Here is a 17,584-nt window from a genome sequence, read left to right on the forward strand (position 1 = left end):
GAGAATGGGTGTGTTGCTATTGTACCATCTACCTCATTGCTCTACAACCTCCCTGACCAAGGTAATTTCAGATGTGGTGCTGGAGGACTCCATGGTGGTGTTGGGGAGCTTCAATATTTATGCCGAGGCTGAATGGGCTATCTCAGGGCTTTATTACCTCCATGGCAAACATGGGGCTGTCTCAGTACAATCAATGGTCCAACACATGACTGGGAACACCTTTCACCTGGTCTTTGCCCTAGAGCGGACTGGCAATACTTGATTAATAGAAGGGCTTGCTGTGAGTTTGTTGTCATGGACAGGCCAATCCCTGGTGAGGTTTGGGCTGAATGTAGCTACTCTACCCTGAAAAGTGCAAGAGACCTATTGAGTTGGTCCATGCTTGGAGACTGATGGAATCTGATTTCTGAATGCTTTGGGGAATTTTCAAGCTGGCATGGCTGATGTTCCTGTCAAGGCTCTTGGCTCACTGTGGGATGGTGAGATGTGTAGAGTAACTGACACAATCACTCCTGCCTGCCTTCACTGTACATCATATTGATGGCCTCCTTCTCCACAGACCCCCTTGGGTGTTAAAATCAACAGAGGAAGTTCCATTGGTTGTTACACAGTGCTCAGAAACTCTGGGAGATGGTGGCCCAGGAGACAGCATTTTCTGTGGCATGGCTGAAGTTGTGGAACATTTCCACAGAAGTGTGCCTGCATCTTCATTATACAGCTTTCAGCAAATGCTGAAGACATACCTCTTTACCCTAGCTTTTGACACTTGAAATGAGCATTTTTGGACCCATTTTATTTATGTGATTGTCCATCCTGGGACCTTAGGGTGAAGGGCAGTAACCAACAACAACAACAACAACAACTGTGAACTACATGCCATGCAAAGGTCAAACACAACATAATCTAAATCCACCTAGTTTTTCAACTGAAATGTCCCAGATTAAGCCAATGTAATCCAATGTAACCCAATGCCAAGGTAACAAAATCATTACTTTTAAATAAAATTAACGTAAGAACTGATTATGAGAACCATTACTGATTTTTAAGAAGTCTAAGTCTTCTCATACCCTGTAATTCCAAACCAAGACTTCTGACCAAACGGTGACATACAGAACTCTACAGGATAGCTCAGTTACTCTGTTGTAGCAAAAGAATCCTGTGGTACCTTAAAACAGATTACTGTGGTATAAGATCTCATAGATTGCAGCCTGCTTTACCTTCAGCTGGCCGGTGTAGTATGTACATACATGTGCACCCATCCAAATAAATAATTAATGAAACTAGAGTACTGTGAACTGCATAAGGTAGAATATATCTATACAGACTCTATACAAGGTAGAATCAGAGAAAGCTAACTCATGACAAAACATTTTTTCTAGATATTTGACACCAGCAAACCTAGAAGAGGGGAAATGGGGGTTTAAATATGGCAAGGGAATAACTGAGGACCAGACAGTAACATGTACAATCATAAAACCAAGTTACACTCAATTTACAACGTTAGAACAGCTGTGCCATCAAATAATGCCTCTCTATGAGCTGAAGGGAGCAGACAAATTTAGAAGGGTGTGGGAAGAGATAAAAGAGTGTTGCCCATTATGCCATAGAGCTTGGGGGGGGGGGCGGGGCGGAGAGACTCATATCAGGGAAAGCCTCAAGAGGGCAATCTCTGCTCCTTTGTGCATCACTTACCTTAAGGATATCCCCCCGTTTGAAGCTGAGCTCATCGTCTGCGGTGGCTTTGAAATCGTATTTGGCGACGGCTTCCATGCTCGTGGACAGCAATGGTGATGAGGGCAGATAGGAACGGAGTTCTCCCTGAAGCTTCTCCGGGGGCTCCCGGTCCAGCCTTCCCTCTCGTCCGCGCTGCCCTTCCTGCTCAACTTCTGGCTCCGTCTTTCGCATAGGCAGGGGGAGTCAGCGAGGGCCAATCCGCCCTAGGAAGGGAGGAAGAGACGGAGCATTGAGGGAAGTAGCCCGGATCAATGACAGGGGCCGCGCCCTGAGCCTCCCTCTCCCTCCTCTCTCAGCTCAACTCCGCTTTGCCGCTTCCTCTTTCTGCAGCCTCGCTCGCTCAGCACCGAGGGCTGCCAGGAAGCACCGAGTGGCATTCGCTGCGGCCAATAGCAGAGCCCGGAAAAGGACACACGGCGCAGACTACCCGCCCCGCACTCCCAGCCGGCGAACCAAATTAAATAAATAATTTTAAAAGCGCAAGTGGGGGAGGGAGAGAGGGGGGGGGGGAGAGACCGGCACCCTCACGCCCCCTAGCCAAGCCAGCCTTCCTCAGAGCCCTAGAGCGGCTCCTGCTGCTTGCTGCTGAGCGCTCGTCCTTATCACACAAAGCCTGGCTTTTATCTATGCCTTACCGCAGGCAGCAGGGAGGACGGCGCTCCTCCTTGTAGGAGGAAGCGCCTATTATCCTAAATAATCCGATACCCCCCCACCCCGAAGTCAAAGATCAGGAGGGTCCCCCTATCCGATTACTTACGAGGAGAAACGTGCAAGTCACCCAGTAATGTGTGTTTCCCCTGTTCGGCAGAAACTCCCAAGTACTGGTCAACAACCCACTTTGTTTTGCAGTGAGGGTTAAACACACACACACACACACACACACACACACGACACTTCCTATGGTAGGGTTAAACACACACACACTCTTCCCATGGTATTATTCATAGCTGGTTTTCCCCCGATTTCTTGTGGAATGTGGCGTTCCATGAATAAAACTCGGGTGGGGGAGGGAGGGAGGGAGGTGTAACTTATTTCCGAGTAAATTTAGCGTCGGGCTGAAACTTTTATTAACTAGTAAAATACGAGTCGAAAGTGTTCAGGAAAGTTTCATGTACAACGAAGGGAAAATAATCTGTCCCTATCTTGCTATCAGCTATATCGTGCCCCTGCTGGCTGTTGAAAGAGAAAATAGTTTTTGCTTCTGATTTCACAGCAGAGTCGCAAGTCATTCAACCTTACATACTATGCTGTGCTTTGGAGAAACAGAACTGCAGTGTAGGGGAACACTCTTTAAACAGATGCATATTCTATAAAAGTAATGACTGATTAAAGCCAATGCAGTCCAATTCTTTCCATGTTTTCTCTGAACAAAGGCACACTATAGGTCTTACTTTCAGCTAAATATGAACACCAGTTTCTTGATGTCAAGTGTCCTTAAATGAAAAACAACCAACCAAGTGATCACTAAGTGTGCTCCTGCCAAAGCACACCATAAAGAAGCCACACTTCTTCCAATAATTAAAGCAGTACTGTTTTCCCAATAGTTACACATTCATATTAAAGCAATGAATCCAACTGCATTAAAATTTGACTCTTGCCCAACTAAACTAAAACCAAACAAGGCAACCAGATGAAAAATAATCCCCTGAATACAATACACATATAGACTCTCAAAATCATGTATTTCTTAAAACACATATTAAGTGCCATCTCACACATACTGTATGCTGGGTTGGATCCAGACTTAGTAATATTTAGTGTATACCCACTGAAATAAATTGAACTTAGTAACTGATTTAACTTGATGATTTCAATGGATGATTAAGTCTCGATCTAACCCACATCAAACTATAATCCCAGTCACATTTATTTGTAAGCAAGCCCCATTAATTTTCTTGAAAAAGCATGTGTAGTGGATTTCTCACAGCCCCTCCTCCTCCTCTCGGCTATTATCTGCCTCTGAGCCCCGTAGAGCTATTAGCTAGGCGGGGGAAGGTCTGTGGGAACCCCAAAAAGCATAACCAAATACGTACAGGTACGCTGCCACCACTCCCTTGCTGTGAAGCCGATAGAGGTGTCAGGGAGTCACACCTCCACCTTAATTACACAGGCTTCACACCTTGGCCCACTTTACGGTGTAGCCAAAGGATACTCAAGAACCTGGTAGGGTCCGAATGGTCAGACGCTGGACTCAGCTTCACTATTAACCAAAGGCAAAACAAGGCAACAGGACTAAAGTTCAAAAGTTTATTTAAAAGCAAAGAAGTTAAAACAAGGTTACACGTTTCTTAGAAAAGAGTACAAACAGAAAATAAGAACGTTGTAAAATATAACTAACTAAACATACTCACACAAGGCTTGGTTAAAGTAAAAGACAGTTGTTCTCGGCTATCCAGCACGAACCCAGAGTGAGTTTTCCCGGGGCAGCTAGCCGCTTGCCCCCAGCTGAGAGTTACAGCCTCCTGGTCAAAACCAGCCACCGGTCTCTGACATTTAGCATCTCTAAACGCGGGATTAATATACATAATAATCCCCCGTGGTATCCCGATAATTATCCAACCCGATTTAAGCTTGAATATACATCCTCCAATCCCTAAGGACCTCAGGCATAATTCACAAGTGTCAGGTAGTTAACGCAGCTGTATGCATGTTATTTAACAGCGGCTCCGGGTGTCTGTATACTCCCCAATTTTCCCAGCCTCGCTGCTTTTCTCTAATGGTCACTGTTTGATCTTTAACTCTCCCTCCCAGCTGGGCAAGGACACCAATTAGCGTAAATCTTGGTTTGGCTAGATAGCCCCTTAAGAAGGGTAAGAGGGGAAAGTTTATCTTTAAAGGGAGCGCCAGGCACGGCAAGCAGGCTCACATTCTCAAGATGCCGCTTTTATTATACTTAGCAACCTCTAATTCACCTAGGAGAGGCCCACTCGCACTACACCCTCCCGTCTAAGATGAAATTTGGGGTGAAGTCCCGAAATTTCAGCACTATTTACACAATGAGGTAGATCTGGCCAAGCTGTGAGTGACAAGCACCCTTAAGTTTAGCAGCATCACTCTCCAGCTTGATACATACGAGAAAGAGCATCAGCAACAATATTTTTCTTCCCAGGAAGATGGGTCACAGTAAATTGGTAGTCTTGCAGTGTCAGACTCCATCTCAACAGTTTTTGATTTGTATTTTTCACCCTCTCTAACCAACACAGAGGTGAATGATCAGTTTGGACCTCAAAGACATTTCCCCACAAATATGGGCGCAATTTTGTCAAAGCCCACACCAAAGCAAGGCATTCCTTCTCAATAACTGCCAGATTGCGTTCTCGAGGAAGTAGCTTTTTGCTCAAATAAACCACTGGGCGCCACTCCCCCGCTTCATCCTGCTGAATTAAAACAGCCCCCAATCCTGTCTGACTGGCATCAGTCTGAACCACGAAGGGGCGACTTTGGTCTGGAGCAAGCATCACACGAGAGCTCACTAGGGCTCGCTTTAGCAACTGGAAAGCCTGTTGACACTTATCAGTCCAATTCACCTTAAGGGGTAAGGACTTTTTACACAAATCAGTCAGAGGACTGGCCAGTGTGGAAAAATGGACAATAAACCTTTTATAGTAATTAACCACACCAATGAAACTCTGCACGTCCTTCTTGGTCTGAGGGCGAGGCCACTCTTGCACACTCTGGATCTTAGCTTCTAAAGCCTTGATGTTTCCAGAGCCAGCTTTGAAACCCAAGTATACAACCTCCCCCTGAGCAAACTGGCACTTAGCAAGCTTGACCGTCAGGTTGGCTTCCGTTAGTCTGGACAAGACTTTCTGTACATGCTCCAAGTGCTCCTGCCAGGAATTGGAATAAATGGCAAGATCATCCAAATAAGCACAACAGTACTCACTCATATCATGAATTAATGAGTTAATTAACCTTTGGAAACAGGCAGGTGCGTTTCGAAGTCCAAACGGGAGAACTTTGAATTGAAACAGCCCCACATGAGTGGTAAAAGCTGACTTTTCAGCCGCTTCAGGGGTCAGGGGGATCTGCCAGTATCCTTTGGTCAAATCCAACACAGGAATGAACTTGGCCCCTCCCAGTTTCTCAATTAAGGTATCAACCCTGGGCAGGGGAAAAACATCTGGGGTAATCACCAAGTTTAACCTCCTATAATCTGCACAAAAGCGAATTCCGCCCCCGGCCTTGGGCACCAGAACTATAGGAGACGACCACGGACTCTTACTAGGCTCTATGACGTCTAAGTCCAACATTTCTTTCAATTCCGCCTCCACACTGCGGGCATGCGCCTCACTGACCCTATAGGGACGAGAGGCAATAGGAGCGGCATCCCCTGTATTAAAGTGGTGCTGCGCCAAATGGGTTCGACCAGGCTTGGTGCTGAAAGTATTTTCAAAGGGCTTGAGGGCCTCATACAGCTCCTCAGCTTGCCGTTCTGACAGTCCCGGCAACCGTAAAACATCTGAAATAGCACCAGCCTGCTTGTATTCTTCCAAAAGATCCAGAGGTGCAGAAGGGGTATCCCCTAAACCTCCTGAAATGGCTAGGATAGGGACCCCGGGCTCAAAGTACCGTTTTAAGGAATTAGCATGGTACTCCTTTGGGCGCTCGTGCAACTCAGAACAATCCACCAAATAGCGCACAGTACTTAGCTTAGCTGTAACCACCCCTGGTCCACTCCATTTAACATCCAGTTTATGTGGGCGACCGGGTTTCAGGATCAGGACTTTGTCTCCCACCTCAAAATCCTTTTGTACTGCTTTCACATCATAATCCCTTTTCTGGGTCACACGTGCCCCTTCTAAATTCTCTTTGGCAAGTTCCCAGATCTCAGACAGAGTTTTTCTCAAGTTTACAAAATATTCTGACACAGAGGGTAACTTAATGCCTTCTTCTCCTTCGGTCCCCTCCCACTCGCTCCTGAGCATGGACAGAGGAGAATTCAAAAGTCTCCCAAAAACCACTTGGTTTGGGGCAAACCCCAGGCTTCTCTGGTAAGAGTCATTATATGCAGCTACTACAAAGGGCAAATTCTGATCCCAATGGGGACCATGAGCCAAGGCATATTTCCGTAACATCTGGCCCAGGGTTCGTTGTACCCGTTCCACCGCCCCATTTCCTTGGTGTTGAAAAGCCACTGCAGGGTGATGGAAAATCTTAGCAACCTGCAAAACCTTTTGGGTCAGTCCTGCCATAAAATTCGTACCCAGGTCTGAAACAATGACTCTAGGCATACCCAGAGTGCAAAAAGCCTGCATCAAAGCTTTCACTAAACTTTGGGCGGAGGTATTAGGTAGAGGCACCGCCCACAAATAACGAGAAGCATAATCCAAAACAGAACAGATGTACATCTTCCCGCCTTTAGCTTTCGGCAAAGGCCCCAATAAATCAATTCCCCACTTTTCAAACACATGGGCCTCCAAAGGGACACTCTGCAAGGAGTTAGGTCTAACATCTCGAGCATTCCCCACCCTTTGACACACATCACAAGACCTTACATAATTTTTTACACTTTTATGAACATCAGGCCAATAGAAATAACGAGAGACACGTTCAAGAGTCCCCTTTACCCCAAAATGTCCAGCTAAAGCATCAGAATGAGCTAGGGTTAAGACTTTCTCACGCCTGGACATAGGGACTACTAATTGCAAAACACAGTCCTGGTCTGCACTCCTCTTCGGCCAGAACTGTCGATATAACAGATCTTTCTGATACGAAAACCCCACACGTTTCTCCCCTCGAGAGGGTTTCTTTGCTGCCTCCCGACAATCTTGCAAGGAAGGATCAGATTGCTGCTCAGCTGCAAACACTTGTAGATTTTCCAGCACGGCAGGAGTCCCAAACTCAGTCACTGCGGCCTGGCTGGGTGGAAAGGGCGGCCCCCCTTCCTCCTGAGGATTCTCAGCCAGCTGCTGACAAGAATGGCTCTGTTCCTCTTCCTCTGGCACTTCAGCTGCTTGTGTCTCTGTCTCTGGAACACACTCAAAGAGGGTTTGTAGAGACACTTCGTAACCCAAAACATCCTCCCCCAAAACCACTGTCTTACCCTCATCAGGATCGTGAAGGATTTCGAAGTGATCTCCCTCAGACCCTTGAAAAGACACCGGCACACTCACAGTAGGGTGAGAAATGGCTTCCACCCCACATGGGAAAACTTCCAAAGGCTTTGGTTGAGTCTGCTGAGGCAGAACCAAGTTCTTTGCCACGCTGGTGATATCAGCTCCAGAGTCACGAAATGAGTTAACTGTAATGCGATTAATTCTAATGGGTGCAGAATACTCCATATTCGCCCAATCTATGTGTGGTGCCACAGCCACATTTGTCCCAGTCCCAACAGGTCCCACACTAGGAGCAGAGGCAACAGACATAATACTTCTAGGAGCCACAGCAGGCGGCTTCAAACCCTGCTCCCTCCCGTCCAGGTCGGTGGTCTCCCTTGCCATCTGGGCTTGGATTTCTGCATCCCAGTCTTCCTCAGGGAGTTGGATCACACGGACCGCCGGAGTGGACGAGGCTACGGGGCCCCGCTTTTCTTTCAGAAGCGGACAAAATGCTTTGACATGGCCCTCGCGCCGGCAATAAAAGCAGAGTCCTGAGGCAGGGGTAATTTTGGCCTTGTCGCCTCCCCCCGACACAGAGTCCTTAGGCACCACTCCAGGTTTTTTCTCCCACTCTCTGGGTTGAAAAGCAGCCTTCCCCGCCGACCCTAAATTAGCAGATCGGCCTCCGGCCGGCTGGCTTTTATTGCCCAAATTAGTCCTGTTCAAGCGGAACGATTCTGCATACTTCGCAGCCTGCTCATAAGTAGTTGGATTTTGGTCTGCCACTAAGCTAGCCAGTTCTGCAGGCAGATAGCGCATAAATTGTTCCAAAATCATAGTTTGTCTTAACTTCGCAAAGGTATCCACTTCTGCGGCTGACAACCAAAAATCAAACTGCTGCGCAACTTTTGCTGCAACAAGAGGAAAGTTCTCTGTGGACGCTGACTTGTCCACCTTTCGAAAGGCGCGTCTATAGCACTCCGGCTGGCGGCCATAACGTTGAAGCACAAGCTCTTTATAAAGACGATAATTTAAGAATTGTTGCGCTGGCATCTGGCCCAACAAATCAGCCAGCTCTGCTGTGACTAAAGATCGCAAAACAGTCATATACAGACGCTCAGGCACACCCACTTCTTTGCAAGTCAGTTCGAACAGTGTTAAAAAACTTAACACATCATTGGGTGGCTTGTAAGTAGGAAAGAGCTTCAAATTAATGTCTTGCAACGCCACCTCGCCTGGTGATCGTCTTGGGGCAACCCGGGGACGCTCTCCCTGGCTGTATTCTCGAGGAGGGGGGTAATACGCCCTACGTCCCTCCGGACGCTCTGCCTGTTCTTCCCAGTAGTCCTGCCGGTTCCTTGGGCGTGGCAGATAGACTTCCCCCTGCTCAGTCCATTGAGGCAGCCCCCTGGGTCCCCTCTGTCCATCCGGCGAATATGCTCTCCCAGGGCTACCCTCTCGATAAACAGGGTGCCCCATCTCCTCTTCCCGCTGGGCCGTGGCTCTGCGAGCCCCTCTATAGTCCCCCACATCCGTGGTCTGCCCTCTAAACTGTGGTCTCAAACCCTGATAGTCACTCACGTCTTTGGCACGGCCCCTGGGCTGATGTCCCGGCTCGCGGTAGTCATTCACATCCCTGGCACGGCCCTCCTTGAAGCATCTCGGCAGCTCCTGCTGAATCCGCTCCCCCACGCTAGCTGGTCCGGCTGCAGCAGGGTGACGCTGACGCGCTCTCTGGACGTCCATAAGGCTGCCTGAACCCCAGCCTCGACCTGGCACACACACCGTCTGCTTGGGGCGTACTGTCGGCTCGGAAGTTGTGGAATATCTTCCCTCTAAGTGCACCTTGGCTGCACGAACCTCTTCCTCCCAACAAGTTTGGAATTGCTGCTGCACCTCTTCCCCGGCTTCTGCTAGAGGCCCTCCGGAACGGTGAGCTTCCTCCCCCTCCGAGTCGTCATCTGAGAACAACGGAGCCTCCGCTCCCTTTGAAGTTGGTCTCTTTGGTAACTCTGTCCCATAAGGCGGGGGACTGAGACTTTCTCTCGACCCCCATCGGTCCAGAGTCTGCAAAGTCTCGGTCGGGTCTGACACTCCTGCCATCCCTAACTTACTAATCCAATTAGAAAACGTTTGTACTCTTCACAAGAAATACGTGCCTACACAATTAGTGTTTCTTAGTTTGCCTTTGATCAGCGAAGTCGAAATCCCACCGCTTGCCAACATGTAGTGGATTTCTCACAGCCCCTCCTCCTCCTCTCGGCTATTATCTGCCTCTGAGCCCCGTAGAGCTATTAGCTAGGCGGGGGAAGGTCTGTGGGAACCCCAAAAAGCATAACCAAATACGTACAGGTACGCTGCCACCACTCCCTTGCTGTGAAGCCGATAGAGGTGTCAGGGAGTCACACCTCCACCTTAATTACACAGGCTTCACACCTTGGCCCACTTTACGGTGTAGCCAAAGGATACTCAAGAACCTGGTAGGGTCCGAATGGTCAGACGCTGGACTCAGCTTCACTATTAACCAAAGGCAAAACAAGGCAACAGGACTAAAGTTCAAAAGTTTATTTAAAAGCAAAGAAGTTAAAACAAGGTTACACGTTTCTTAGAAAAGAGTACAAACAGAAAATAAGAACGTTGTAAAATATAACTAACTAAACATACTCACACAAGGCTTGGTTAAAGTAAAAGACAGTTGTTCTCGGCTATCCAGCACGAACCCAGAGTGAGTTTTCCCGGGGCAGCTAGCCGCTTGCCCCCAGCTGAGAGTTACAGCCTCCTGGTCAAAACCAGCCACCGGTCTCTGACATTTAGCATCTCTAAACGCGGGATTAATATACATAATAATCCCCCGTGGTATCCCGATAATTATCCAACCCGATTTAAGCTTGAATATACATCCTCCAATCCCTAAGGACCTCAGGCATAATTCACAAGTGTCAGGTAGTTAACGCAGCTGTATGCATGTTATTTAACAGCGGCTCCGGGTGTCTGTATACTCCCCAATTTTCCCAGCCTCGCTGCTTTTCTCTAATGGTCACTGTTTGATCTTTAACTCTCCCTCCCAGCTGGGCAAGGACACCAATTAGCGTAAATCTTGGTTTGGCTAGATAGCCCCTTAAGAAGGGTAAGAGGGGAAAGTTTATCTTTAAAGGGAGCGCCAGGCACGGCAAGCAGGCTCACATTCTCAAGATGCCGCTTTTATTATACTTAGCAACCTCTAATTCACCTAGGAGAGGCCCACTCGCACTACAGCATGCTTGGGATTATAACCCAAGCTTCATTTATTTCAATAAATCTTAACTGAATGCATGAATCACCAGCACTGTTTATACACACACCAGATAGGAAAAGGATATGAAAAAGAACAACCTTGTTTTGCAAACCTCCAACACTGAATTGGCACTTTTAAAACCTATACAATCCATGCAAGCACATTCTTATAGGAAAATCATTTGTAACTCTTCTATATTACCAGTTGTCTACAAAGCCATGCACCAGATTGCAGGGGAAGATGCCCTCAACCCTCTGGTGAGCAGTAAATCCGACACCAGTCCACACAGATTCTCTACTCTGGAGGACTAATTTCCAATGCAGTTTTCAAGCAAGAAACAGCAGAAATGCCTTATAATGAAATGAAGAAACTCTCACTGCTTTTTACCTTCTCTGTATCCTGCACAAATGAAAGAAAACCCCCACCACTTTCCTAGTCCCTCAGTGCAAGGCAGAGGATACTAGGGATGAGACCACTGGTAAATACAAATAAATGCCTGGGCAAAAAGCCAAGCCAAAATTTGTGCCCCCCGTAAATGAAAAAAACGAAGACGCTTGAAAGTCACCCGTCCACAAATCTTGACTGGCCTGCGCCGCCATATATGTGGTGGTCACTGATCTCCCTCTCCAACTTTTTATTGTACACTTATTCCCTCCGAACGTCTCCAAAGCTTACTGTGAAATGAAATTCTGACACCTTTCCTCCATCGCCACTCCAATCAATCTATGCATGACAAATAACTTGGGAGGGGGGAAGGACAACATGGCAAGACCACTCTCGTGCTTTTGTGGTACACAGAAAGCTTGGGGAAGAAAATGAGTTTTTCCCAGCACTTGAGCCACGGAGATTGCCAGAAATTTGTGGTTGCCACTGGCCATCAAGCAGCTTCATTCAGGGAAGTTGAACGCATTGGTTAATTATGCACGTAGCATAATGCTTGAAAAATATCTATACAAGACATGGTATACAATCAGAGCACAAACTGAAAAGAAAATTCTTGATGACTGTCCTACAAGCAGCCCAAACTACTTAAGTCAAAATGCTTTACAGTGGTACCCCGCTAGACGAATGCTTCGCTAGACGAAAAACTCGCTAGACGAAAGCATTCGTCTAGCGGGAGGCTGCCCCGCTAGACGAAAAAGTCTATGGGGCTGCCTCACAAGACGAAAAAATTTCGTCTTTTTTTTTTTTTTTCGTTTTGCGGAGCGCGGCTCCCATTGCCGCTCCGCAAGACGAAAACCCCGCTAGACGAAAATTTTCGCGGGACGAATTATTTTCGTCTAGCGGGGCACCACTGTAATTCAATGGGATTGGGCTGCAAAACAGCAATCCAAATTAAACCTAGCTGTATTATACTCACTATACATAGCAACAAGGAAGAAAAAGCAGCATACTTAGAGGAAGAGTTGACTTGCAAGAACTATGTTACAGCAACTGAGAAAAAAATGAAGAAAGCAGTCTGGGGGGGAAAATCTCACTCTTAATTTCAGATGGACATTTACAATTAACACTGCATATTTAACATTAACACTGCACCCAACAGGACAACTATTACAGCAACACCAGAAAAACCAAACTATGAGTGTGGCTATTGTGGAAACTTTAAATATAAGACAGGAATTCACAAAGATGCTGCAGCAAGTAAAGTCACACTTGTATTTACACCTATCACTCTTTGGTTTTATTCACTTAGGACTGAAATTATGACATTTTAAAAGAAACAAGAATTGATTAAGACATCACAAGAACAATATATGTTACATGAATTAACAGATCACCTCATAAAATTTTGCTCATGTATTTCTCTAATGCAAAGCTGGGAAAGCCACTATACTCTGAATCAGGCATAGGCAAACTCGGCCCTCCAGATGTTTTGGGACTACAACTCCCATCATACCTAGCTAACAGGACCAGTGGTCAGGGATGATGGGAATTGTAGTCTCAAAACATCTGGAGGGCCGAGTTTGCCTATGCCTCGGCTAAATGGAATGTAGAGCTACAGTAGTACTGGGGCAAGCACAACCCCCTCTCCATCCCTACAACAGATTAAAACACCTGTTTGAATTTTACACCCCCCCCCCCAAAAAAAGCTGTTTGGTTGTAATGTTGCACTCATCCAATTTCATGCTGATTCAGTCTTAGGCAGCACAAAATATTTTTGATCTGGTGATGAGCATTGTGGGGTCTGCAACCTGATTCACACATGCATGCTCATAATTTGATAATCTGAGTATTAGGTGCTGATGAATATAAAAATGTATGAGCCATCATAGTTCCACAACCCCCTGGCAGACAACTTTCATATGACTCCTAAAAATGTTTTTCAATGGACTCAGTTACCCGTCATAAATTATTACCATATTTACTCGACTGTAACGTGCACCTTGTTTGGCCAAATTACGTCACAAAAGTTAGGGTGTGCATTAGATCTGATGTCGCGTTTACATTCGCCAGCAAATACTTTTTTTGTTTCAAGGTTTTGAAATTTGAGGTGCACATTACATTGGATGGCACATTACATTCGAGTAAATATTGTAGTGTTCCATATTTAAATGCTAGCCATTAACGTACACGTATGAGTGGACTACCCCAGTAAAGTTTTATCTGACAAACCATTAGCATTTCTAACTGTCCTGATATCAAGAACATATTTCAATATAACTCACTTTTGTGAGGGGGTGGAAGCTATCTGCCATGTGAAAGAGATAAACAGGGAAACAATCCAGAATTCAATGCAAAAAGTTACTCAAACACAAGAAAATAATTCCACAAAAAGTTATCATTTTCAATGTATATTGCCATATTATGCATCTTACTTTACACCTTTACTTTCTAGACTTTTACAAATATGGCACTGGAAAAAAACTTGTGTATATTAAGTAGTAGCAGAAAAGGCAACCAGAAGTTTCTACCTTGATAGGAAACACCAAGCAAAACCCCTAAGGAGAGGAAAAATTAAGTCTATCTGAATATTACTTGTGTAATTATTAAACCTGATTATTCAGTGCCTTCTAAACCATGGTCTCAATGCGATTTACATATAAAATAATTTAAAACAGCTAAAAACGTAAAACAAGAAATACATTTTTTTTTAAACTTGAATCCTAACAAGTAGATTCTCATAACAGATTTAGTGGATAACAAGTAAACATTTCTAAGATCAAAAGTTGCAAACATTTTGCTCTAGAACTATTTGCGGAGTCTTTCAGCCTTGTTAGACCATGTAGACATATTTACTTAACAACAAGCAATACATAATAATGGGCATTTTTAGCATAGCTACGTTTCAAAGAGACATGCCCACAGGGATCATAGAACAGGTAAAGGTTAAGATACCCCTGACCGTTAGGTCCAGTCGCAGACGACTCTGGAGCTGCACGCTCATCTCACTCTATAGGCTGAGGGAGCTGGCGTTTGTCCGCAGCTTCTGGGTCATGTCACGTGGCCAGCATGACTAAGCCGCTTCTGGTGAACCAGAGCAGCGCACGGAAACGCAGTTTACCTTCCCGCCAGAGCGGTACCCATTTATCTACTTGCACTTGATGTGCTTTTGAACTGCTAGGTGGGCAGGAGCTGGGACCGAACAATGGTAGCTCACCCTATTGCGGGGATTTGAACTGCCAACCTTCCGATCGGCAAGCCCTAGGCTCTGTGGTTTAGACCACAGCACCACCGCCGTCCCTTCGTAGAATAGTACATCCTTATTAATTAGTCCCCAAAGTCACTAGCCTGATTTTTTTTAAAAAAATTGTTCCCCTGCTTTTAACTCATACCAAGGGGATGGTGGAGGATGGACGTAACACTCTTGTGTTTCTTTTTTCCCCCCCCCAAGTGTTTTTTATTGCTTTTGTTCGTTACATCAACCAAGTATAGGGATATACAAAGAAAATGTCTGAACTCATAATGGTTTGTAATAAGTTTTGGAACTGTTTTTATTATCTTTATGTGAATTGGTTGATGTAACACTCTTGTGTTTCTTTTCCCAGCCCCTCATATGACAAATAAAAATTGTTTGTAGGATAGAAATGTAGCAGGCTGAAAGAATAAAAGCCACCTCCACTGGCTGGCCTTGTTTCTATGCTTAAGTGTGCTGAAAGATGCTTTGCCTCTTCTGTGCTCAGCACAGAAGCATGGTGAACTAGCAGTGAAGGGATGGCCCCATTGCCAGTCTGCTTGATTTCTGTGCTGATTGAACAAGACAGGCATCCCTTCTCCACCAGCCTGCTGTGTTTCTACACTAGATGTGCAGGAGGTGAAGTCCCAGCCTGCTCATCCAGCTTAAAACCAAGCTTTTAAGTCAAGTTTTTAAATTATGGAATTTGCTTTCTCTTTTAATTATCTAACTTGTTCTTAATGTTGGCCTTTATTGGTATTTTTAATTAATATTTTAATTGTCTTTTGTAAACTGCTTAGAAGTATTTAGTTTGAGAAAGTGGTATATCAATTTTGTTAAATAAAAATAAATGAATAAGCAAGCTGGGTGGTTGCCACCATCACACTTCATTTCTGTACTGGAGACACAGGAGGCCAAATTTCTGCCTGTGTGTCCAAAACGCAGTGATTTGGAAGACAAATTGCTCTGCTTCCAACCCATTATGTTAGATGCACAGGAGGTTCACCTGCCAATTGCCTACTGCAGAAACCCAGCAGGATGGCAACATAGGAAAAGGATGCTCCTTCCCTCTACCATCCACCTTACAGTATTTGCTTCCATATTACAAGTGTAGGAGGTAACTTCACTCCTACACACCCAATATTGCAAAACAGTGGGTTGCTGGAGGAAGGATGAAGTGCTTCATGGCTTCATCGGCAGCTTGTTTGAAATGAAATGGAGGAGGAAAGATCTTCTTGTAGTCTGCTCAGTTGCCTGAATGAAATTCCTGAATGGTTCCAGTGACCAGGCAAGTGGTTAAATATGGGGTTAGTAGAGCACCCTCATATTAATACCATATGTTTGTCCCACACAGGCTTCAGATGCTAAAAGTGACAGCTGTCTTGATTTATCAAATAGTTGCCAGTTTTGTTTCACAGAAGTAGCTGGCTCTGTATTCATTTTCACCATTTGTATGCATGAAGCACTCTGAACAGTTTAAAAATTACTTACTGCTTATACTGTTTGTACCATCTACCATATCCTAGAAACTGCTACAAGGAGAACTGGTCTCAAGAGGTGGTAAAGTCAATCAGCTCCTTCTAAGGAACCAGTTAGTCATTATTACTACTGTATTTGGGGAAGTTCTGTGAAATCTTCAGCAGCAAAAACTATGGTTCATTTCCTCCTTGTGCCAGTAACAGAATATATATATTTAGTCATAGTTTATGAATAACTATCTGTTCTCTTTCACACTATCAGACATCTGCAAAACATATGTACAGGCAATAATGTAAAATTAGAATTTGCTAGTAATATATTTGGATTTATTTGCGTGGCACCATTTTATTTCCTTTTGCTCAAAAGCTGTTTCCCAATATAACACAGCAATCCTAATGCACACCTGTTCGGGAGAACAGGTCGGGCTTCAGGAATCAGAATCTCATTTAAGTCAATGCTTACACTTATCACTTTAGAGATAAGCACAAGCATTTATTGCAACTTCTGTTTTTATATAAGGTGCACGCTATTAACATTTCTCCGCAACAAAAAACCAACACCAGAAAAAACGAATTCAGCAGAATGCCCCCTTTCGATACAGTCATTGACTGGGGGGCATTTGGGCCCCCTTGGCAAGTGAATCATTGCTTGGCTAAGGAGAAAAGGATTAATTCGCCCGCCTCCCTCGGCTTGAGTTATTTTTCCAAGAATTCGTTCAGCTCATCCGAACGCCGCGCCGGTCTTAGAAGCTTAAGGGGGGCGCGCAAAATACCCACTTTCCCCCCCCCCCCCCATGCAACTGGTAGGCTGGCAAGCGCGCGCGCCAGGTCCCCCTTGACAGGCAGGGGCGGAACAAGAGGGGAAAGGGGCCGCCCGCCTGCTCGCCTCGTTAGCCTCAAGGCAGAGGCTCCAGGGCGGCTCCGGTGTCTTGTTGGGGTTCTTCCCCGCCTCTCCCGCCGCCCTCGCCCCGAAGCTCCGACTCACCGCAAGCCCGCCAGGGTTCCGCTCCGAGCGGCCCCCTCTTCTTCCCCCCTCCGAAGCTTCTTCCTCCTCAGTAGGAGTGTCCGGGAGAGCTTCCGCTACTGCCCTCACGAGCCGCTCTCGCGAGGCTCCTACGCGCAGCGGGAACGAGAAGTAACCCCGCCGAAAAAAAGCGCAAGCGCCAACCTCCGCAACAGGGCGAACCAGAGGCTGAGGAAGAGGGGGGGGGGGCGGAAGGCGGGGAGGAGCTAATGATTCGCCCAGGGCGCATGCTCGCGAAGTGCTATAGCTGCCGAACCTCCGAAGCGTTAGTGCACTCGAGTTGCTACGGCTGCTCAGAAACTGAGTGAACAGTATTAGCATCACCTCGCAGGTTTAGCGGCCACATAGGGTTGCAGTCTTACAGTTTTATTTGTCTGTTTGACGCCTGTCCTGGGAGAAAACTGGACGAACGTTATTTAT

At 46.0% G+C, this 17,584-nt stretch overlaps 1 protein-coding gene across 1 annotated transcript in view; it reads right to left on the reverse strand.

Moving 5' to 3' along the window:
- GRB2 (growth factor receptor bound protein 2) overlaps nucleotides 1-17,266 on the reverse strand; it is a 56,920-nt gene extending 39,654 nt beyond the window's left edge. The window contains exons 1-2 of the mRNA XM_033139295.1: nucleotides 17,126-17,266; nucleotides 1,693-1,937 (exon numbers count right to left, since the gene is read on the reverse strand). Of these exons, the coding sequence (XP_032995186.1) occupies nucleotides 1,693-1,905 (213 nt within the window). The 5' untranslated portion in view covers nucleotides 1,906-1,937; nucleotides 17,126-17,266. The remainder of the gene's footprint in view (nucleotides 1-1,692; nucleotides 1,938-17,125) is intronic.
- Between the last annotated feature and the right edge of the window lie 318 nt (nucleotides 17,267-17,584).

This window comes from Lacerta agilis, chromosome 2, assembly GCF_009819535.1.
Source record: "Lacerta agilis isolate rLacAgi1 chromosome 2, rLacAgi1.pri, whole genome shotgun sequence".
Classification (NCBI taxonomy): domain Eukaryota; kingdom Metazoa; phylum Chordata; class Lepidosauria; order Squamata; family Lacertidae; genus Lacerta; species Lacerta agilis.